The sequence below is a fragment of the Astyanax mexicanus genome, chromosome 23 (assembly GCF_023375975.1).
Source record: "Astyanax mexicanus isolate ESR-SI-001 chromosome 23, AstMex3_surface, whole genome shotgun sequence".
In the NCBI taxonomy this organism is placed as follows: Eukaryota; Metazoa; Chordata; class Actinopteri; order Characiformes; family Acestrorhamphidae; genus Astyanax; species Astyanax mexicanus.
Window position 1 is genome coordinate 18,606,295 of NC_064430.1, and position 25,192 is coordinate 18,631,486.

Below are 25,192 nucleotides of genomic sequence, written 5' to 3' on the forward strand. Positions count from 1 at the left end.
GAGGGATTTTGAGTCTGCTGCACGCTGCTGCTTAAAAATGACTAACTTTATAGGAAACTCTGCAATATAACCAATATTTTTGGTTGCCAAATATCCAGGTGCATCCCCACTATTACTAAACATGTATCCTCCTTACGTTATTGGTGCCACCGAAAGCATAAGCCTCCAGCCCTGCACTACTTGCTAATTCTTTCCTCATTTTCTTTCCATTCTGTGGTTAATGGGATGTTAAAAGGTCTCGGAGGATCAGCTCAATTCTACGTGGAGTGAGAATGGAAAATGTACATTTAATACCTGAGAGCAGATCAGTAAAGGTCTAGGGCTGTTTGGATGGTGTTAGCTTAACATTAGCATGAAAATATCTCCTGGGCAGGAGATCTGGCTGATGGAGTTAAAAGGCTTTTAGTGATTCTCCAGCCCTGCCCACCAGAGGCGGCCGCTTGAGCCCACTCAAGGACTTCGACAGCATGGTGACGGAGGACGTTTTGCATCGCAATTCAACAAAAAAGAAAAAAACAAATCGCACAAGCTACCATCTGTGCCGTCTTCTGTGATTCGCAGAGAGACAGGAGAGGCAGAGGGTTACATTAAATGAGTTTAGGGACCAGAGATAACGGCGTCCAATGGAAAATGTAATTAAGAGCCATATTTTAGGCATATGAGGTAAGATAGCGGAGATAGTGGGATTGATGAAAAGAACAGGGCCAGGGAAGAAAAAAAAAAAAAAAAAACAGGACCTGATCCAAAGCCACAGAGATGCTCCAGCATCTTCACCACCATCTGTGAAAAGCAGCTGCGGCAGAACGGTCCCCGAGCCCATTTAATTAAACACATTTTGGCTACATACACTGCTTAAAATATTACTGTCTCACAAACAGAGACAAAATACAGCAGATTAAACTGAGAGCAAAACACCTGAGTTTATGCAGCCTTCACTATTCATCACTCAGGTTCATCTGAGTCGTCTCATTTAGTCATTTTGGATGTTTTATTGAATAGCAAAAGTAGGGGCGGGAATCTTTAGGTACCGTACGATTTGATGAGGTTATGATTCAGGGGTCTGTGATGTGATTATTATAAAACGATTATTGAGGAATCCTGATGCATATTTTTCTTCTATACAGGATTTCTGTTTCTTGTTGCATAACTACTTGGTACTTTTAAAGTAAAATAGTTCTATCCATAATGAATCCTGTTATTTAATAGTCTCTTTGATGAAAGTGCACTCTAAAAAGTAATTCTGATGGCCTTTAGCCATAATAAAAATAAATGCCCTGTTGAAGATATGGCAAAAAAAAAAAAAAAAACATAATTTTGGCAGGATTTTTATTTTCATTTAATGTTTTATTGAGTTAACACACTTTCCTGACTAACCAGACTAAATTTATTACATCAATCCCAATCACTAAAAAGCTAAATTAATTTTTGGCAACCTAATTATCTGTATTGGGCGACTTAATTTCCTCATCCATCTGAATTCTCCCGCCCACTTGGACATGTTGGAGATCAGTCTGGAGAAGTCAAGATGCTCCACCAGGCAAAAATCGCAAAACATTACCAAGGTGAGTGTTATAACTATTTTCATGAGCCGAATATGTGGTTTGCTGTAGTGGTGTTTAAGTTTGCCACTTTTGGCTGTGTTAATTGTGGGTGTAGGCAGAAACTAATTAGCAAGCTAGCTTAGTCAACTAACTCTGCCAAAGACAGGCAAATCAGTTCACTCGGCGCCCATTTTGGCAACGCAACCAGGCATCTATTACCAGTCATTTTCAGTCCTGACTTTTCAAAACTGTTCATATACTCTTTATTAAATGGTTTTAAAAATGATTTAATTTTGAAAAAAAATAATTCCTCTAGGAAACAAAGGTTAAAAACTTGCTCTTTGCATGCATTGTTGTCTTCTATAACTGTGACTTCTATACAGTATACAGTAGGCCTACCATTTCTTTTTCCAGTTTAAGTGTGTGAGGGATATGCTGTGGGACTAAAGTATTGAATAAAGTTGATCATACTGTTAAATATTGCAATTGTTTAACTTTATAAAGACAACTTAAGCAAAACTAACAATATACAGGCAACAGAGAGGGTTGAGAAAATATATTATACGAGCAAATCAACAAGAAGAATAAATCATTTTTGGTTAATGATAGGCTGCAGATGTATTTAAATATAATTTGCAATTTACAATTAAGTATAATTGTTATTATAATACATTGTACTTAATTATTTAAATAAAGGCAACTTGATACATAAAAATATTTGTTGACCGTGACAGTTATTAAGTACATGCTCAGGAAGTCTATTGCAAACCGCTGCATTTATTTTATTTTTTTGTTGAACCAAACTATTTTTTTAGAGTGTAGCGGATGGCTTGTTAGGTGGTTTGCTGGATTAGCGTTCATGCTAAACACAAACAGAGTGAAAGCATGGGCGGCCTCTAGCACACTCACCCAGTCAAATTTGGGAGAACAATCTTTGTTTTCAGGTCATTTGAGAGTTGTATTTTGAGGCTCCCATGTTGCCATTTTTTAGAGAAGATGCAAAGAGGAGAACAAATTGCATTTGGCCACCTCAACCCTTTCTCATAATTAGATTCACCTGTGTATGTAGGTCAAGGATCAATCAGCTTACCAAACAAATTTTGTGTTCCAGTTATTAGTACTAACGGTATTCAAATCAATACAATGACAGGGGTAAATCCTATGAATTTTTCAAATATAACTGTATTTGTGTGCTATATGATATTGCTGATTTATAAAGAAAAATCATATGATTATCAGGGGCGCCCAAACTTTTTCACACCACTGTAGCTGATGATGACAGAACAAAGAGAAGTTATTTAGTCCACTCACCAAACTGCAGTTTAAAATCAAAACTAAATGCAACAAAATGTACTGTACACAATGTAAAAAATATGAACTTTGGTTAAGACCCGGTGTGAAAATTGCCCATATATAGGTTTGTCGGTCTGTATGTTTGCTGTTGATTGAAGGGCAAAACGATTGTATGTGTTCTCAGGTTGGTTTCACAGAGCTGGACACAGTGTCTATTGAAGGTCTGTTGACTTGGGTACACTCTTCGGTTGTATCTGGCCTTGTACTGCTTTCATATGGCAGTCAATCAGAAGCTTTGAAAGCCTCCTGCAATGGCTCAGATCCAGCTTCAACGTACCTGCCTCAATTGGCCCTGCAGTCAGCGTAGTCTTTAATTAGCTAATTGGTTGCGCTGTAATTAGATCTAAGCGTCTGCTTGGAACGGCTCGGACTCCCTGAAGGCAGGCTTTGGAAGCGCTGATCCAAAACTGATTATGAACGCAGTGTTTTCTGTAATTGGACGATCCTTCAAATTAGGGAAAATGTTATTTCCCTGGATAGACTCGGAAAATCAACACCACATGGTATGGGACTAGGGGTGTAAAAACTTTTGCACAAGTCTATACGTATCTTCCAAGACTGCTAAGAAAATTCTACTATGCACTTTCCTTTTGAATGGCCCCACTGGGACTATACGTAATGGGCACCTACTGATGGTGAGGCTGCAGTCGTAGTGGCTGTGTCCCGAATCACACTGGCAGCCCCAATCCATGCACTTCCCTTTTCCATTGCACAGGTTCGGACACCGCAGGGCCATCGCCACGTCCACCTCTGCTGCTCCGGACACTAGAGGGCAGGTTTAGAGAAACAATGCAATCTTTTTATTTTATTGTTCAACAGACAAATCTAACTATATTTAAATGCAAAGCACAAGAGTTGGGGTTTCTAACAAAGTGGCCAATCAGTGAAAGCACAAGGTAGATTTATCTAATAAAGTGGCCAGAGTGTGGAAGCACAATGTTATGTAGGTGTTCCGTTAAAGTGACCAGTAACGAAACACAAAAGTAGGTGTTTCTACTAAACCAGAGACCAGAGGGACAATGAAAGTGGTTTTAATAATATAAACAGTGATCAAACACAACAATAGATGTTTCTAATAAAGTGACCAGTGATGAAGCACAAAATAAGGTGTTTATAATAAAGTGGCCAGTGATAAAACACAAGGTAGGTGTTTCTAATAGTGGCCAGTGATTAGGCACAAGGTAGGTGTTTCTAATAATTAACCAGTGATGAAACACAATCAATGTGTTTCTAATAAAGTGGCCAGTGATGAAGCACAAGAATAGGTCTTTTTAATAATGTGGCCAGAGATTAAGCACAGGAAAAGGTGTTTCTAATAAAGTGGCCAAATATTAAGCAAGAGGTAGGTGTTTCAAATAAAGTGGCCAGTTATGAAGCTCAAGAGTAGGGAGTTTCTAATAAAGTGGCCTAATACAGTAGATTTGAGTTGTGTGTCTGTACCAGAGGCTCTGTTCTCCAGCCAGCGTCTCTCGCACTCATTCTCCAGAAAGGGCATCAGGGCGTCCTCCCAGGCCAGGTCATCCTTCAGCTGGAGGTCCAGAACACAAAGGTCCACGGCCTCCTCCAGCCGCCGGCCTAGGAGACCCCCGCAGGCCACGCCCACGGTAGAGTTTACCAGGGCTAGCCGGCAGAGCTCCAGCGCTTTGGCTGAGGTGAGGCCTCCAGGAGTGGGCCAGGAAGGGTGAGTGATGGGGCGGTCTGAGGAAAGGTGGTCATCAGGGAAGAAATACGCCACGCTGTCCAGGTCGATGTGGCTGAGGCTCTGGAGGGCTTGAGGATGGGTGTGCCTTTTGGTTCTGTGACCTAAAAGGGGCTCAAAGGCAGCTTCTCTGAAACTAAAACAAGAAAAATTGTTTTCAGCGTGGAAGAGCTTCTGTAAGATGCAGTTGATTAAACCCAAATGATGTGCTCAGGATCTGACCAGAGATGCTAGGCTAAAGTGTGGGCTGGTCTTGTCTCCAGCCAATGAACTCAACTACCATTATGCGAAGCTGAACCTGTCTTTTTATTAGGAAGCTTCTTATTTAATTTTTATGTTCCACCTTAAAAGATGAAACAGCTACATTCTGGCACTAGATCACGTCCAAAATCACTGCACTATTTAAAGGTGGACAAAGGTGTAAAAAGAATTCACATTCGTTACTCAGGTAGAAGTATAAGTACTAGAGTTAAAAATAATTCTAAATAAGTTAAAGTATCACATCAAGCTTTGTAATCATGTAAAAGTACTGCTTTCAGAACTATTTAAAGTATAAAAGTAAAAATAATGTAAGAAAAAAGGCAAAAGGCACAAAAGCTATTTAGCTTGCGCCCCCCCCCCTTCCCCAAAACACATTTTTTTTAAAAGCCATAATAATTTATAGTTTTATATTAAAATCTTAATGTTAATAAATGTGGGATGCACTAGACTCCCTGTTTTAGCTGCATATATGCCAACTGAAAAATAAATGCATTTTAGTACAAAGCAAATATATTAAAGAAGCTTAGTTGGGACATTTCGAGTTTGCTCGAGTTCTCTGGAGTCTCTGCCACGAACCATTTTTATACTAGACTACATGTCCATACATCTGCTTTGTCCTTGATAAAGTGATATAAAATGTGCAGGTGTGAGGGATCACATTTAAACCAATAGGGTGTTGGAATGCTATATATTTATACTTCCCATCCACCCAAAATCAGATTCACTCTATCTGGATGGAGAAAGTCATCTAGATAGAATTTTTTTGGTGAAAGATGAGAAGCTGGGATGAAAAAAAGATGAAATGAAATAGGAGTAACAAGGCTATTTTTAAAAGCGTAAGAAGTAGAAAGTTCAGATAATTGGGTGAAAATGTGAGGAGTAGAAGTAAAAAGTTGTCTAAAAAATAATTACTCCAGTACTTTCTACAATTCTAATTGTACTATTTGTACTTCATTAATTGACACCTCTAAAGGTGGAACGGAAACAAACAATGATTGCAGCAAGTTTTTGAGCTTCCATATTTACTCTGCACCTTCTAAATACTGTGAAACAACTGTTTTTTTGTTTGGTTGACAAGAAGTTTGTAGTCATCTAGTGTATAAACGCTAGTTGTTTAGTGTGTGATGGACAGTTTTTTATTCCCCATAAAAGCCAGGAAACCCGACTTGGGAAGTTTAAGATACCAGTCACTTACGACTTTAAAGGTCTACTACTGTACCCAAACCTAAAACCAACAAGCTACCCAAAATGTTAAAGGTAATAATAACCTATTGAAATGAGGGTTCACCGGGTCAAACAGCAAGTCCATCCTCAGCTCCTCCACAGTAAGGTCGCTCCTAAGCTCCGGCCGGTGGATCGTAAATTCGGCTGTGGCGTCTCGGTAGGGGAAGAGCGAGGTCTTGTCCACGTGGTCCCAGGAGAAGCAGTGAGGGGTGACCGACAGTTCTGGTGAAGCTTCCTGGACGCTCTGAGGGCCGTATTCGCTCTGACAGGTGCAGAAGCCCCTCGTTATCTGCTCAGCCTCAGCGGTCGGCGTTTGGTCGAACAGACTCTCCCCCGGCTCCAACCTGACGCGGCGGAATAAAAGAGAAAATATGGCCTCCGGAAATGAGCTTCCGCATTAGCCTTTTGAATTAAGCCCCCAAGACATGCAATCTAGAGAGGATTTAGGATTTGATAAAGGTTAGCCGTTCAATTTGACTCCCGAACTCCCCCCCCACCCACTCCTCTTTTATCTCAGGAAAAAAGTAACTCAAGGTTAGGAAGAGATAAGGACACAAATCTGAATCTTAACAGCTTTTCCTCTTTCCCCGGCTCCGTGTCACTTGCAGCTTTTAGGGATTATGATGAAAATCTGCAACTGGTGAGAAACTTTAGCCTTCAAATTTACTGTACTTGCGTGGAAGCACAAGGATAGTTGTTTCAAATAAAGTGGCCGATTGAGTATCATAAGGTAGGTATAATTAAGGTCTAATAAAGTGGTTCTATTGGTTCCTAGGTGGTTGCTAATGTTTTGCTAATTGGGTGCCTTTGTATTACTAACAAGCATTTTGGTGACAATTAGGGTGTCTCAGGTGGTTGCTATGGTGTTGCAGAGTAAGATGTCTGTCAACGGTTGGAGTTTCTAAGGGACTTCTAAGGGTGTTGCTAATGTGATCCTAGGTGGTTGCAAGTCAAATTTAACTAGTTTGGCCTGTGGTCAGTGATGAAGCACAAGAGTAGGTGTTTCTAACAAAGCGTCAAGTTAATAAGCAAAAGCAGGGGTGTCTAATAAGGTGTTTATAAAGTTTTTTTATGACTTAGGCATCGCAAGTGGTTGCCAATGTGTTGCTAACTGGGAGACCTTGTTTTACTAACATTCTTTTAGGTGGCTCCTATGGCGTCTCAGGTGGTTGCTATGTTGTTGCTTGTGTTAATAATGGAATCCTATGATCAGTTAATAAGTGAATCCTATGGTGTTGCTAATGTGCCCCTTGGTGGCTGCCATGGTATCCAATGGTGAACAAGAGTAAGTAGTTGATATTGATAAGGTAGCCAATGATGATGCACTACATATTAAGTATAAACGCTGTTCTGTACCTCCAGTCCTGTATGAAGTTCTCCAGGTTGCTGCTTTGATGGACTTTGCTGTCTGGACCGAGGAGGTCGTTTTGAGTGTTCCTGTCGAAAGTTCCGCACAGGCCGAGAGTGCCGTTAAAGTCTTGGCTCGGCGCTCTGACGGAAACACTCATTCCCCAGTCTCCGACATCTGCTCGCACAAACGCTCCGGAGGGGAACAGGATCTGCAGGGGTCAGATTACAGGAGCGCTCAGGCATGTTGGTTATAAAAGCGTGCAACATTTGATTTTCATTAAAAATTTGAAAATGGAAATCACATCAGCCTTTACCTATTGAACAAGACCTACACCTTATATCTAAGGCCCAGTCACATTTCACCCCTTCTCCCTACCACTTTCCCCTACCCCTCTGTTTTGCGCATGCACACCAAGGGGTAGGGGTGTCCCGATTCTTGTAAGGCCAGAGGGGAAGTGATTTTTCCGAGGCACACTTCAAACCGAGAGATATGAGAATCACTGGCAGGATGGTGGAACAACAAGTATTTTCCTTGTTGAAAGCTACAATTACCACTATATTACCATAGTTTGTGTAGTTTCAATGTCAAATTCTTCACAACAAGCATAAAAAAGATCACTAGTAGTTTGTCTTAGTAGCTAACTAGCTAGCTAACTTTCCCGGATTGGAAGGGGCTGCAGCATTTAAGGCAGAATGGAAAAATAAAATAAAATGAAATAAAAGCTAAACAAAGCTAATTTCAGCTTCCTATCAAAGAGGAATTAAGGAATGGACAATAATAATTAATTTCTGCATCACCTGCCCCCTTTCTGAAGACATACAATGCCCTCAATAAACTAGTTAACCAGCAGCTAGGTTACTGCACTTTAGTGCTCCTGATGGCGTATCGGGTGCTTAAAGGGTTGTCCCAATTCTTAGGAGGAGGATTCCTTGTTCCCTGGAAGAGTTACACTCATAAAAAAGGGGTAGGAGTAAGTGGTAGGGCCAAGAGGTGAAATGGAATTGGGCCCAAATGTTTGTGGACACCCCTTCTAATAAATGCTTTTTATGACTTCGAGTTGCACCGATTGCTGACATAGATGTGCAAATGCACACTCACAGCTCGTCTAGTCCCTGTAAAGAGGCAATACCCTGGTATTGTATCCAATGTGGTTGCTACAGTGTGTAGGTGGCTGCCAAGGTATCCCTGTGGTTGCTGAGATGTTGCTAATTGGGTGCCATATGTTGCCAATGTGCTTTTAGGTTTAATGGTAAGCAAAGTGGTTGCCAGGGAGGCTGCTATAGCACATTTGTGGCTGCTATGGTCTTGCCAATTAATTGCTATGGTGGTTCTATGGAGTTGGTCATGTGCTATGGTGCTCCAGGTGGTTTTTGAGGTATTGCTAGTTTAGTGTTTTTGTGCTGTGCTCCTACTTTGGAAGGTTTCATGGTATCCAAGGTGATTGTTAAAGCGATAATTATAGTATTTAAGGTTGCTGCTGAGGTTGCTAATATGCTTCTACTGAAAGTGGTTGCAGTGGTATCCTAGATGATTTCAAAAGTGTTGCTGTAGTATTTCAGGTGTCTGCTAAGGTGTTCAAGGTGGTTGCTGGGGTGTTGCTAAGTTAATTATTCTCTTGGGTGTTTGCAAAGGTATCCAAGGTATTAGAACAGTGGTTGGTATTGAATTTCAGGTGGCTGCCAAGTGTCCCAGGTGGTTGCTGAGGTGTTATTAAATTGATCCTAATTGATCTGCTAATGATACACTTTTTTTCTATTTGTTTTAGTGTGCTACATAGATTCTGCTTAATGAGACATGTTCCATGAGATTCAAATGATAATAATGAGTGGCTTATTTTACTTACACTGATGTCAAGTGGATGGAAAATTAATAATCTGAACTTTCCACAGTTTCTACATTCTTCTATCACTTTTTAAGAGATGAAACCCACACAGATTTGTAACAGCAGTGGAAAACCCAAGTCAGGTGCGTGGACGCCTCCGCCTGGCACGAGCAAATACACTTTTCTCAACTGATCTCCTCTAAAGAGGTTCACTTCAACACAATGATTTTATTTCAGGACGTGGCTCAATGTTAGATGTGCTAAACTGAGGGAACGGTTCTGTTAAAATGATCCAAACTGGAGCTTTGCTTTGTGTAACAATGGCTAGAAGTCTGCAGACCATCAGGTCCACCTCCTCTGAAGTCAGAAACTAGGCCATCTGATGACTTTGTACTGAGTTTACTTATGTCTATATATGAAATATGGAGCATTTGGCAGCGTTTTCAATAAAGGCAGCAATTAGTTCCAACCCAACTGCCAAAATAACCCATTTGCCCAGTAGGAGAGAGCGGGTGCGTCAATCTGGCTTATAGACAATAGAGAAACAATCCGTTCTGCTGCCCTCCGGTCAAAACTCCACCGTTAAAACTAATACACTGCTTTAATTACAGTACCTGAAACACTCGGCCATCTGCTCCTCTGCTGCTGCTCTAACACGTTCCCCTATACTCTGATTTTTACAGTATACCTCAGTATAGTATGCCATAAACATGCATGTGACAGAGGTCATGATGTAACAGAAATATAACTGCTATATTTGTATTCTCTGATTAATAAAATATCACACAAATATACAATGCAGACATACTATTTAGAATAACTTTAGTTTTATTTAATGATTATTTCTATTTTTTTTTACTGTTTGTATTTTTTGGTCATTTTACTGCTTTATTTAAATATTTCAATGTTTAAAATTCTTTTTTTTTTTAACTTTTTTTTTAAGTATTTTTTCTCATCATTGCTTATATATAACTGATCCCAGTGTCTTACATTTAACTTTAATTACATTTTAAATGTATTTTTATTAATAAATAAAAAATAATTTTTATTTATTTAAAAAGTTGTATTATTATTATTATTTTTATTAACAATTAATTAATTTAAATTAATTCCTTGATTTTTTTGGTGTTATCGTGTTTTATTTGTGTGTGTGTATATATATATATATATATATATATATATATATATATATATATATATATAAATAAAACACACTTAATAACACCAAAAGATATATATATATATATATATATATATATATATATATATATATATATATATATATATATATATATATATATATATATATATATATTAGGGGCGGGTGTTTTGGCCCTAAAAATCAGTATCAGGATATTTCAGGGTATTTGTGTAAAAGCAATATTATTGGCAATAGGACAACATTATTTGAATTAATTTCAATAATTAATATAGAAATACATTTCATAAAATTCTGTAGAAACAAACATTAATATATTTTCTTATTTAGTAAACGATAGCTTACCAAGCTCCTGATTTTCTAGAAAACAGAAATAACAAATCTAATAAAAAAAATAAAATCATAATAAAAATCTACCACATCTAACACTAAAATATTGCATTTTAATGCATTTAAACCGCAAATAGTGCCAGTAAATTGCAAAATAAATACAATAGGCTTCTTTAAAGAATATGACATTATCACAGTAGTTTTACAGTAGAGTTTTTTTATAGTCCAAACAATACATTAAAAAGACAATCACTAAAAAATCTTTTCAAAGAAGTCTTTAAAAATTTCTAAGTAACAGTGTTCAATAAATAAAATATTATATTAAATTATATTGCATGATATTATATCATATGATTTTAAACTATATTACATATTTTAATAAAGAGTAGCTTTACATAGATTTTTTATTTCACTCTAGCTCATAATGCAATGTCATGATGGTGTAATCATAAACATAATAGAATATTAATCATTATTATTTTTTATACACACACATTTTTATTTATTTATTTATTTATCCCCCCAGTCTGTTAAATTAGGTAAAAATGAGTGATAACTCATTCCAACAAATGACAAATTCAACCATACAGTTCTCCCTTTTGACAGAAATCAATCATTTTCTCTACTATAATATTTTATACTATAAGACATACACCTACATGAAGCACAATTTATTATAAACAGCTCTGCAAAGAAATAAGAGACCGCTTAGAAATTATATGTTTTTTAAATGTTATCAAATTGAAAACCTCTGGAATATAATCAAGAGGAAGATGGATGATCACAAGTTATCAAACCAAACTGAACTGCTTGAATTTTTGCACCAGGATTAAAGGCATGAAGTTATCCAAAAGCAGTGTTTAAGACTGGTGGAGGAGAACATGCCAAGATGCATGAAAACTGTGATATTTGACTAAATATTGATTTCAGAACTCTATTAAAACTTTCCATGGTTCATAAAATAAAACAACAATGTTTATTTTATTCAAACATAAAAAAGGCACAGTTGTGTATTAATAAATAATGTATATATAATGCGTGTATCTATAGTGGATATGAGTGACTTCCTATTTTTACTCTTGAGTATTAACTATACGTGGGTTCTGACCAAAACAGCACAAACTTTTGCACACCAACATTCCAATCAAATACAGATCCTGATCAAATAATCAGCCTTCATTACTTCACTTCTTAACTCATCATTTATTCACAGTAGTTGAACTAAAGTCTCCTGAAACAGTACAGCAGCAATTCACCCTCAGCACCACAGTCAGCACAACTCAGCAGTGCTGACAGTGCCGTGGTCTAAGGAGATGAATACGGTGGAGGAACCTTGGCACTGCGAAAACTCCCTGTTTCCAAAAAAAAAAAAAAAACACGAGAAACTCTGCTTACCTTCCAAAAAACTCAACTCTGCGGAGGAAAAGTAAACTCGTGTGCCCGAAGGTTGAACTGTGAAGGTTTACAGTAAGGACTGCAGGGATTTCCTGCTCAGCTTCAGGTACTCACTCAAATGATCAATTATGAAACGTGCTGTGTGTTCTGTTCAGCCGTGGGATTACAGTCCGACACTTTACATATATTTGCTGGAAAAGGGGTTAGAGAATGCTGCTGGTCTCAGGAGTAAAGCAAGTCTTGTAAAAATGTTTAACTCTATTTTATCCTATGTTTTTCAGCCTCCATTAATATAAACTACTGCTACCCTACCACTGGTAATGCCTCCAACAGTGCTTGTCTCTTTTCCATCTGCAGCTGATCCAGCATTACTGGTAGTTAGCACACTTAGAGGAAAGCGCCAGATCCACAGCTCTGATACAACAGCTAACAGAAGCCTGCGCGGACAAATATAACAATAAGAATAATGAGCAAAAATGTACCATCTATCCACCGAGAGAGAGCAATGGCAGTTGTGCTCTCTTAGACTCTGGCTGCTGATGGCAAACAGCATGATTCGGGATTTAAACTATGCAGCAAGATCCCTGGACTGTAGAGACAGCTAGAGATGCGATCTCTCTCTCTCTCTCTCTCTCTCTCTCTCTCTCTCTCTCTCTCTCTCTCTCTCTCTCTCTATATATATATATATATATATATATATATATATATATATATATATATATATATATATATAAAAAATATTATATATATAAATATATATATATATATATATATATATATATATATATATATATATATATATATATATATAAAAAGACATACCGTCATCTTCTTTCCCTGATGCGTCTCGTGAATCTTGACCTGGTTGGTTGAGGCAGATCCTAAGGCTTTGATTGACAGCTGTGGGCGTGTCTCCTGCAGATGGCCGTTACACATGTCGAAGGTCACGAGTTCGTTGCCCTCTCGCACCGCCAGGCCACAGGTACAGGACACTGGATAGTGCCGACTGCCGCAATCCCACTGACGTGTGTGAACCTCGAACACTCGATTGACTGCTTTATAGAGCACAAATGTGCCCGTCTGCTGGTTCTCAAAGCGCCTAGAGAAAAAACAACAGTATGATATAAGTTCAATTATATAAAATGATTGCTCTGGTCTTATGAGCACAACCAAGAATATACTCTTTAGAATTTCAGTTAACCTACAACTGGAAGGTCACAGGGTAAAGGTCACAGGGTAAAGTTCACCTGAATACAGTCATTCCTGGGATTTGAAACCATAACCTTACTGTTGCAGCTTAAGCATTTAAGTGAGCTGAAACCTTGAAGGTCATGAAATCAAATCCCAAAACTGACTGTATCAATGGTTTAAACACCTTAAAACAGTCATAAGATTTAAACCCATGGCCTTCACGTTGCAGTTTCAGAATTCAAGTGAGCTGCAACTGGAACGTCATTGAATCAATTCCAAGGTCTAAGTGTATCTATGGTTAAAACACCAGCTTACAGTCAGTCATGGGATTTAAACCAATGACATTCTGTTAGCATTTTTAATTTCAACTACAATTTGGAGGTCATGTATTCAAATCCGCTTCGCCACTATTCCTGTAGCAATGCGAATAACCCCCGCAGCTGCAACGCCGCTATCCCCAAGGCCACAATGCCGCTTTGCCCATGGCAGCACCAATAACCCCCTCACCGCAGCAACAACGCCACTATCCGCTCAACAGCATGAATAACCTAAGGCTAACGCTACTAAACTCTTGCCTGCTTTGACCGGCGTTCTGTCCATTTGAGCTGCCTTGTCAAACCGTGCTTTCCTAGTGTATATTTAAGGTCTCTGTAAAATGCAGAATCAACCGGAGATCCAATTTAAACCTGCAGTTACTTACACAAGATAGCTAATGCTAACTATAAGCAGAGCTGCAAGTTCATCCATAGCTATAGCTCCTAATGCTGTAGCCCGGCTTCAGTGCTGCTTGTGGGCGGTCCAGAGCCAAGGTGGGCGAGGCCATGAACTCACTGGTTGATGATTTTCTTTTCTTAGCTTCTGCATACAAGGGAGGCTAAAGAATAGTTTCATATGCAGCATGTATACACAACTCAGAGAGACCTATAGTATTTTACAAAGAACAAGAAAAAGTGGATTTTAGCAGAATGAGACCTTTAAAACCTCAGGATTCACTCAGGATTCAATACAGTGCTGATATTTGAATCCCTTTCTCTCCAGTTTAATAATTCACTTCTCTATTAAGAGACTATCTGGGTTCCCAAGTCCCAAGACTGTTCATATTATAGGTTAAAGTAGTTTTAAGCACCTAACAGTTCAGAAAAAAGACCAGCTCATCTATTAAAGGTGTTCCCGGCGAAAGGCCAGGGGCAGCATCTCGCCCTCTCTTTCACTAACTAGTAAAATGAGTGAAGGCATAAAAACACACATTAAAAGTGTTTTTCGTATCGATTTCACCCATCATTAAAACGAGTGGGGTTCTGTTTGATCTAGTCATTACTGGCCGTGTGGTGGACTGATGAGAAATAAAAGATATATGTTAACAGCAGCCTGTTTAAAGCCGACCTTTAAAACGATAGTTAAAAAGACTGTCGGGGGTTCTGAGAGCGGCCTCTCAGAGGAGTACTTGAGTTTAACGGTAAAAGGGCAGGAACGAAAGTAACGTCAACCGAGAGAGAGACGGAAATGTCAGGCACATAATGACCCTCGATTCCAGCGAGATCTCGCGCCTCAATTACAATAAAGATACAACCACCAAGTGACTTTCAAGGAAGAACCACAGGGCAGCCTATTGTGCACTGACCTGTTAAAGGGCCCATATGTACAAATATCAATACATAGAATTATATTTATAGACTTATCATCCAAAAAAATGGTTGCGTCCAAAAGTAAGTGCTGGACTGCAGTGCTATCTGGCAAGATGACGAAGGTTACAAGGAATGAAAAATGATTACAAATTTAGACTGATGTGGTCAATAAATCTTGGGATAGTAGTGTGTAATGCATATGGAACACCTGTGTGATGTAAAACATGCCAGCATGGAATTGTAGAGGTTCCTAATGGTGTCCTACAATGCTCAATCCTATACAGCTAGAACATTCTAAAGGATTTTGCGGTAGGTCTGATTGGGAGTGTTGATAGCACATCAAATAGCATGTTTCACAGTTTCTCTCAAAGATTGGTCTGGCCATGGCATTGCATCTGTATCTTCAAAGTAAAAGCAGTATATGGATAAGCATTGTCCTGTTGGAATAGCATGCTTTAATGTGCATTCAGAAATGTAGGGCTAGTGGTTGCAGGACTATAATAATATAATAATGTTGGGCTGTAAAATTGCCTGCAATGAAGAGCAAAGGTGATCTGGCATTGTAGAAAATTGAACCCCACACCATGATACCAGGCCTCCCAGACAAGTTACCGTCAACCCACGTCAACCAAACAATGAACCGTTTATTGACCACAGTTTCTTTTCTCTTCATCTCCACCAGAACTAAAACAGGACCCTTCATTGAAGATGATCTGCTGCCATTCTGTCTTTGCCTGCTTTGGTCCAAACTACAACTTCACTACTTTTCATTTGCAGAAAATGAGAAGATGCAGAGCTCTCTGACCTCAAATAATGCATAGATATTAAGTTCTTAGTCATTTAGAATTAACAATACTAATGTCTTAACACAGTATACGCTTAAAAATCAATATTTGGTGGAATAACCCTGATTTGTAATCACATCTTTTATGTGTCTTGGCATGCTCTCCACCAGTCTTACACACTGCTTTTGGGTGACCTTATGCCACTCTGGCACAAAAATACAAGCAGTTTAGCTTTGTTTGATGGCTTATGATCATCCATCTTATTTTTGACTACATTTAGAGGTATTCAACGGTCTGTTCAAGTCTTGAGATTGGGCTGGCCATGATAAAGTCTTGATTTTGTGGTTCATTATCCACACCTTGATTGACCTAGTTGTGTCAAACAAGGTGCAACAGTCCTCGGAGTTGGTGAACATTGCCAGCGCAGAAGGTCAACTTTGTATGTGGCTTAATTCATGTGTTCTTTGCAAAGGTTAATCTGCCCAATTCCAGCCTTGCTGAAGCATCCCCATATCATCACTAATTCTCCACCAAATTTTACAGTGGATGCAAGACACTGTGGATTTCATGCTTTCCCAGATCTCCATCTAACCAGTAGAGTTGCGCAAAGCTGAAAATTGGACTCATCAGAGAAGATGATATTACTCCAGTCCTTTATGGTCTGATCCTTATGCTCTTTTGCAAATTTTAGCCTGGCTCTGCTTTGCTTGTATTTGATGAAGCGTTTGTTCTAGCTTTACATGACTTGAGCCCTGCCTCTTGGAACCTGTTTCAAACTGTTATTTCCGTTCACGTCAACCCAGCTGCCATTCGCCATTCTTTTTGTAGGTCACTTGATGTCATCCTGCAGTTGCTGACGAACATTTGAATAAGTTGACGTTCAGTCTTCAGACCTGAAGCCCAATGTAAACCTCTGGAATGTCATCAAGATTAAGATAGATGGTCATAAGCCATGAAAATAAGCTAAATTGCTTAAATTGTTTGTGCTAGGAGTGGAATAAGGCCACCCAAAAGCAGTGTGTAAGACTGGTGGAGGAGAACATGCTCACGAAAGCCGTGAAAATCAGGGTTATTTCACAAAATATTGATTTGTGATCTCTTAAAATATCTGTATTGTTTCTAAATGAGAATAAATTCTAAATGACAATATTTTTATTTGGAATTTGGGAGAAAAGGTTTCGGTAGTTTATAGAATAAAACAACAATGTTAATTTTACTCAAACATATATCTATACATAGTAAACTAAGAGAAACTGAGCTTTATATACTGTTTAAAGAACCAAAAATTATTTTTCTACAGCATCACACAAACAGCCTATTGCAGCAACTTCATTTCTAAGAGTGTAGTGGTGTATAATGAGGGTCCCTATATGGCTGCAATATTTGTGTGTGTGTCTGTGTTAGTGTGTGGAGGAGAAAGCTGAGGCAGGAGGGCTAGTCAAGGACGTCGGCCTTAATGAGAAGGCATCCCATATGCTTCCCTAAAGATCCTTCCTTGTGCGCCAAAGTAAAGATCACCGTGTTCTCCAAACACATAAACAAAACCCTAAAAGACAGAGCGACCTTCTACTTTTCCTACACTGCTATAATCCTCCACCTTCCCACCATCCCCAACTTCCAACTAAGAAAATAGAACAGAGCCCTGCGCCCACATCTCAGACCTCCTACTAGAAAAGTCAATAAGGTGTCCTCAGGCATGAGTTCAGCATCAATCAGCATGATGAACGATCACAGCATCAAGAGAAAGAAGTAGCAGTTAGCACTTAGTGAATTAGAGGTCTTAAAAAGGTAGAGCCTTCAAGGTCCACATCAGTGTTGATAGTTTCTGGTTAGGAGGTTTTGGGAGTTTGGAACAGACAACTAACAAAATAATAATAAAAAACTTTTTTTTTTTTTTTTTTTTACTTCTCCTCCTTACTGTAGTCAAATAATACCTCAACTGGGTGGCTGATATACTATTGTGCTGGGTGATATGAACTCAATAATGATTTATCATGATTTATTGATTTTTTTTTTCCCTCGACTAAGAATTGTTTTGCGCTGGTTGTGCACACATACATACAGGGGTTGGACAATAAAACTGAAACACCTGGTTTTAGACCACAATACTTAATTGTCTCAAAGGACAGTTCTGGTGGAAACAGGAGAGTTGAGGTGCACATTGAATTCTGCCGTGATTTGGGCAGCCGTTGTTTTATGTTTTTTGGATACATTTCGGGTTAGCATGCAAACATCCCTTTCAGACAGCTTCCTCTTGCATCCACAGTTAATCCTGGTGGATGTGGTTGGTCCTTTTTGGTGGTATGCTGACATTACCCTGAATACCGTGTCTCTTGATACATCACAAAGACTTGCTGGCGCATCTGTGACCAAGACAGCAAGTCTTTGTGATGTATCAAGAGCCACGGTCATCGTGCACTAACAATTTGTCCTCTTTTGAACTCTGGTATGTCACCCATAATATTGTGTGCATTGTAATATTTTGAGCAAAACTGTGCTCTTACCCTGCTAATTGAACCTTCACACTCTGCTCTTACTGGTGCAATAATGTGTAATTAATGAAGATTGGCCAGCAGGCTGCTCCAATTTAGCCATGGAATCTCTCACACTAAAATGACAGGTGTTTCAGTTTCATTGTCCAAACCCTGTATATCATGGTTTCATTATATGCCTTTATCAGAAATTGTACCCCACACCACGACACCAGACCTTTTAAACACACTATGTGTGTCAAACAAACTGTTAATCTTTTGTGTTGACCACAGTGCTCTACACACAGATTCGTTGGGTGTCCCCACCAAGACAAAAGTATATCAATTATCACCATTAGGAACCTCTACAACTACATGCTGAGCATTCTGGCATTTTGCTTTACACATTACTTCGGTCAGATAATATTGTCATTAATCAAATAATAAATCTTCTAGTCAACATCAGTGATAGTCAGCTATTACCTCAACTAATATATTCACTAGTGTAGTGTGGAACAGGAAGGTGTTGAGTCTGAGTCTAGGAGATGTGGCAGGTGTGCTGCAGGTGTGATTGTGAACGTGTCAGTGTTACCTGCCATCGAAGGTGAGGACATGAGGGTCAGTGAGAGAGTAACAGCTGCTGGTGGGGACGTCCTGAACTGTGATCTGATAGTGAGAAAAACAGAGAGAGATAGAGACAAATGACCATGACATGCACCTTCAATAAGTGTTTTATTGGAAACCCAAGCATTTTACGTCCACTCACTGGCCACTTTATTAGAAACACCTTCATTTATGTCACGCTTTTCATTCACTGGCCACTTTAGTAGAAGTATAATTCTTATGTTTGGCCACTTTATTAGAAACACACACTGTGTTTCTACTCACTGGCTATTTTATTAGAAACACCTACATTTGTATTTCCATGTATTGCCAACTTTATTAGAAACACTTATTTGCCACATTATTAGAAACACCTACATCTACTTTCATTCACTGGCCACTTTATTAAAAAGTATCATTCTTCTACTTGCTGGGCACTTTATTAGAAACACCAACCTAGGGTTTTTACTCACTGCTCACTTTACTATAAACACCTACTCTTGTGCTTTATCACTGGCCATTTTATTAGAAACATCTACAGGGGTTTGGACAATGAAACTGAAACACCTGGTTTTAGACCACAATAATTTATTGTGGTGACTGACAGTTCTGGTGAAAACAGTAGAGTTGAGGTGCACATTGAATTCTGCCGTGATTTGATCAGCCGTGGTTTTATGTTTTTTGGATACAATCCGGGTTAGCACCCGAACTTCCCTTTCAGACAGCTTCCTCTTACAGCGTCCACAGTTAATCCTGTTGGATGTGGTTGGTCCTTCTTGGTGGTACACTGACATTACCCTGGATACTGTGGCTCTTGATGCATCACAAAGACTTGCTGTCTTGGTTACAGATGCGCCAGCAAGACGTGCAGCAACAATTTGTCCTTTTTTGAACTCTGGTATGTCACCCATAATGTTGTGTGCATTGCAATATTTTGAGCAGAACTGTGCTCTTACTCTGCTAATTGAACCTTCACACTCTGCTCTTACTGGTGCAACGTGCAATTAATGAAGATTGACCACCAGGCTGCTCCAATTTAGCAATGAAACCTCCCACACTAAAATGAAAGGTGTTTCAGTTTCATTGTCCAACCACTGTTTTTAACGGTTTCATTTACTGGCAACTTTAGTAGAAAGATCATTCTTGTGTTCCACCACACACTTTGTGTTTCTACTTACTGGCCACTTTATTAGAAATACAAACATTTGTACTTCCATTTATTAGCCTCTTTATAAGAAACACCTATAGATTTGCTACACAAGTGTACACAGGTCCAGACACTTTGACACCCTCAGACAATACTATATCTGGACAAGAGTGACTCCCCGACCCCCTGATGAAAGAGTGCAATGGAGGCTGTACACCGGTAAAGCTGGGTTTCTGATAAAACGGCCAAGTAGAGGTTAACACTGCAGCAGGTATATAGTAAAGTTTAAAACACCGCTAGATGAGGCTCCAGTTCTAATCATAAACCACTGCAGCCTTCAGTCATGATTAAAGGAGCCTCCACTGCAAGCGTTTACACCAAACACAGATGGTGGTCTGGGGGCCTCTCAAGGCACATAGGAGATTAGAGCAGTGTGTGTGTGTGTGTGTGTGTGTGTGTGTATGTGTGTGTATCTGTGTGTGTGTGGACATAGCTGTCTTTCCTCCCATATGTGGCTTATTACAGACTGCACTCTCCTCTACTTTCAGGTATAATTGCAAAAATGATTAAGCTGCTTCAAGGTGAATTGAAAGGTACCTGTGCCTGCCGGAGACGTTTACATCACACCGCAGGCATGCTCACATAAAACAGTCATTTCTGTAATAGCCACATTTCTGACCCCTGGGCACATATTTCTGTTCTTATGAAGACAAAACCCTTAGCTGAAGCTATTTTCCAGCCCATTAAAGTGCATTTTGTAGTCCAACTCCAAAGCTTGAATTAAATTTTAAACTTAAGAGGGTCTTAAAGATCAGGACAGATCTATAAACCAAACAAATGCACTTCCAGATGAAGGTGGTAGCGTTGATGATGGGGTAAAACAGTCGATTCTCGTAGTCAGAGTGGTGTGTTTGATATGGAGAAATGGGCAGTGTGAGACAAAAGTTAACTGTTTTATCTCCTAAATGACTCCAGGATTTGCAGCGAGAGATCCTTGTGAAACAGTGCTTCAACAGAGACTCAAAAACTGTGCACAAGCAGGGTAGGGTTTCTGTTAAATCTTCATAGGTAGAAGGTACTTTGACAAGGGTCAAATTGAAATGGCCAGATAACTGAGCCATTGTAGCATCCTCCCAATGGCTTCATGGTTTGTGGAGGGGCTCCTGGCCAAAGAATGCATCAGCAGATGAAACACAGGTCACTGTGCTGTACACCAGCAAGATATGGCTTTTGATAAAGTGGCCATTGAGAGATCAATGTTGCTGTGGAGAAATGGGCAAAGTAGGACCTGAGAAACTTTGATAACATCAAATTGCGATAGCCAGACAACTGAACCATCATAGCGTCTTTGAAGGCTCCAAATCTCCAAGGCTTGGGAAGAGGCCTTCTGGTAAAATAGTGCATCAGCAGATGATACGCAGTTGCTAACTGTACCAACAATGTATGGTTTCTAATAAATTGCCGAGGGAGAGATTAGCACTACTGTGAAAAAAAATGGGCAGCATACGAATCTGAGATCCTTTGGCAAGGGTCAAACCGCAATGGCCAGACAACTGAACCATCAGAGCATCCTCCAAATGGCTCCATGGATGGGGAGGGGGCTCCTGGCCAAAGAATGCATCAGCAGATGTTACACAGCCACTGACTGTACACCAGCAAGGTGTTTCTGACTGTTTCTGATAAAGTGGCCATGGAGAGACCAGAACTACTGTGGAGAAATGGGCAGCGTAGGACTTGAGACATTTTGAAGAGAGTCACATTGCTATGGTCAGATAGCTGGACCTTTAGAGCATGTTTGGCAATGACTGTGCAGTGCCTTGCAAAAGTATTTGGCCCCCTTGAACTTTAACCTTTTGCAACATTTCAGGCTTCAAACATAAAGATATGAAAGATATGTTTCATCTGACCAGATCACCTTCTTCCACGTGTTTGGGCGAGTCTCCCAGTTGGCTTGTGGCAAACTTTAAATAAAGGCCAAATTTGTGCAGTGTACTGATTGTTGTCCTATGGACAGAGTCTCCCACCTTAGCTGTAGATCTCTGCAGTTCATCCAGAGTGATCAGCGGCCTCTTGGCTGCATTTCTGATCAGTCTCTCTGCGCTTTAAACAGAACTCTGAGCAGGTGCATTTATAGAGACTTGACTACACACATCATCAGTCATTTAGGTCAACATTTGATCATTCAGAGATCCTCACTGCACTTCTGGAGCGAGTTTGCTGAAAAGTAAAGTAAAGTAAAGTAAAGTAAAAGTAAAAGTTTAAAATATGCAATAATTTTTGTTCCACTTCACGATTGTGTCCCACATGTTGCTGATTCTTCACAAAAAAATACAATTTCATATCTTTGTTTGAAGCCTGAAATGTGGCAAAAGGTTGAAAAGTTCAAGGGGGCAGAATACTTTTGCAAGGCACTGTATATGCCCAGCTGCAATATCTGTGAGCAGAAGTCTCACAAGACGGCATTCACGACCTTTAGGCTAAATGGCACAGGCAGCCCAAAAGGTAACTATAGACTGCTTTCAATTGTACAGTTGTTTTGCCAATTTGTTGCCATTGATGTATAAAACTCTGACCTTCAGTGGTGGGGGTGAGTATCCTCTCCAGAGCCGTGGACTGGTGGCTGTGGGCCGGGCGGTCAGGAGGCTCTGCCGGTTCCCATCACGAGTGAAATCCGTCACTGCGGTAACTGTGACAGTACCATGGGCACAAACACCATCCCGACACGGCTGGGACACCAGCTCCACCTGACAAGAGGTCAAGGCCATGTTTGGAGCTGCAGCTAATAAACTGTCTGAAAGAAGAAGAAACCCAGAGAATATAGAGAACCAGTCAATGGAGGGGATATATAAAATTAGGGCTTCTAGTTAGTTGAATTACACAATCTGGACAAAAGTATTTTGGACACTTGTTTGTTCATTATTTTTAACAAAATCAGGTGTACAATAAAAACAATTAAGCTTTTTTAGAGATTTTTTTAAATGAGATTTTGGAACATTGCTGTGAGAACTTGTTGGACACACACCTGGCTCTTGGACACTGAGCTGTAATGTCAGTCTGCACTGATGATTTGGTTCTGACCCATAGCAAGAGATCGGTACAGTACTGTGCACAGCCAGTGTGTGTTCTTTACCATCCTCACGGATCTGCAGAACGTCTGGAACAAACTACAAACAAAAACAATGAAAGCATATAATCAATTGCCCTTTATTAGAAACACCTACACATATCAATTCTTGTGCTTTATCACTGGCCACATTATTAGAAACACCTATACCTACCTACTCTTGTGCTTCCTCACTGGCCACTTTATTAGAAACACCTATACCTACCTACTCTTGTGTTTCATCACTGGCCACTTTATTAGAAACACATATACCTATCTACTATTGTGCTTCATTACTGGCCACTTTATTAGAAACACCTGTACCTAACTACTCTTGTGCTTCCTCATTGGCCACTTCATTAGAAACAAATATACCTACCTATCTTGTGCTTCATCACTGGCCACTTTATTAGAAACACCTATACCCATCTACTCTTGTGCTTCATCACTGGCCACTTTACTAGAAACACCTATACCTACCTATGGTACTCTTGTACTTCATAACTGGCCACTTTATTAGAAACACCTGTACCTAACTACTCTTGCACTTCATCACTGGCCACTTTATTAGAAACACCTGTACTTATCTACTATTGTGCTTCATCACTGGCCACTTTATTATGAATTTTTTTTTTTAAGTTTGAATTAATCAAAATGTATTTACCTTAATCCCGGTAAAGAAACCAGCGCTCTCTCTGGATGCAGACTGGACGCTGGAGGAGTTCAGCAGGTACGTGGAGACACTGCAGGAGAACTGTCAATCAAGCCACATCAATCAGCACTGCTCAGTATTCACAATCACCAATTTATCTTAAGCTGAAAAATACTGACTTCTGTTTTATGTGTCGTAACTGTGACTAATTAATTTCAAAGGGATGCACAGGTATTGATTTGCACATAGAGCGAAGCGGCGGGATCTAAAAACATGTGTAGCGCTAATAAAAACATCAGCTGCAGAGAAAGTGAAGGTGAAAGAAGTTTTCGGATAAAAAACTTTCTGTGAAATTTATTTTCGGATAATTATTAAGAAACTTAACTCACAGAAAAGTCTTTAAGATATCAGTCTACAGCAGTTTAGACTCACCCATTCATTCAGTCTACAGCAGTTTAGACTCACCCATTCATTCAGTCTACAGCAGTTTAGACTCACCCATTCATTCAGTCTACAGCAGTTTAGACTCACCCATTCATTCAGTCTACAGCAGTTTAGACTCACCCATTCATTCAGTCTACAGCAGTTTAGACTCACCCATTCATTCAGTCTACAGCAGTTTAGACTCACCCATTCATTCAGTCTACAGCAGTTTAGACTCACCCATTCATTCAGCCTACAGCAGTTTAGACACACCCATTCAGTCTACAACCGTTTAGTCCCGCCCATTTAGCTTACAACACTTTAGCCCCACCCCTTCAGCTTACTGCAGTTTAGTGTTACCTATTCATCCTACAGTAAAACAAACAGCATATATGCTTATGTATGGTACATACACACATCTGTTTGTGTGTGTGTGTTTACATACCTTCTGTGTAATGTACAGTATGGTTCAGAGGTCTGTGTATGGTTAACGTACGTGTGTGTGTGTGTGTGTGTGTGTGTGATTGACTGAGCCCAGCTGTGGAACTTGTTTGAGGTAACCTCGTAACCCACATCAGGTCTGGACTACTTCTCTGAGAGGGGCCTCCACCCCCTGACACACTTTATACACACACACACACACACACACTATCAGACATAACTGCATCCATCTGAACATCCCCTCACCCAATAACAGCAACCCCCAAACCTGATAGTTGAACCCAGAGGAAAGCTAATTTACCTACAATATATAAATGCTTAATAGTCAGTATATTCAACTGGTGTAATTATAGTGTTTATAATAACTGTGTACCGTTTCCCCCAGTCTGAAGTGAAGTCCGTCCATTTCCACCCGGGAATAGAGCTGAATGGTTCTGTCCCTCCTCACCTCCACCTTCATACTGTTGGAGGAATAGCGGCCCCACACCACCTCGTAACCCAGGGGCCGTCCGCTCGCAACTCCACCGTACGAACATCGCAGATGGACACTACTGCCCACCAGCTCTGCCGTCACCACTGGCTTGGAGGACAGAGGGGGGGCGATGGCTGTCCATAG

At 39.8% G+C, this 25,192-nt stretch overlaps 1 protein-coding gene across 2 annotated transcripts in view; it reads right to left on the minus strand.

Annotated features, from left to right (window-relative positions):
- si:ch211-246m6.5 (von Willebrand factor D and EGF domain-containing protein) overlaps nt 1-25,192 on the minus strand; it is a 99,888-nt gene that overhangs the window by 53,055 nt on the left and 21,641 nt on the right. For both annotated transcript variants that reach the window (XM_049471255.1, XM_049471254.1), the window contains exons 5-14: nt 24,950-25,182; nt 23,725-23,814; nt 22,980-23,121; nt 22,531-22,748; nt 18,800-18,873; nt 12,958-13,234; nt 7,435-7,637; nt 6,123-6,422; nt 4,335-4,729; nt 3,525-3,659 (exon numbers count right to left, since the gene is read on the minus strand). In XM_049471255.1, coding sequence (XP_049327212.1) covers nt 3,525-3,659; nt 4,335-4,729; nt 6,123-6,422; nt 7,435-7,637; nt 12,958-13,234; nt 18,800-18,873; nt 22,531-22,748; nt 22,980-23,121; nt 23,725-23,814; nt 24,950-25,182 — 2,067 coding nt within the window. The remainder of the gene's footprint in view (nt 1-3,524; nt 3,660-4,334; nt 4,730-6,122; nt 6,423-7,434; nt 7,638-12,957; nt 13,235-18,799; nt 18,874-22,530; nt 22,749-22,979; nt 23,122-23,724; nt 23,815-24,949; nt 25,183-25,192) is intronic.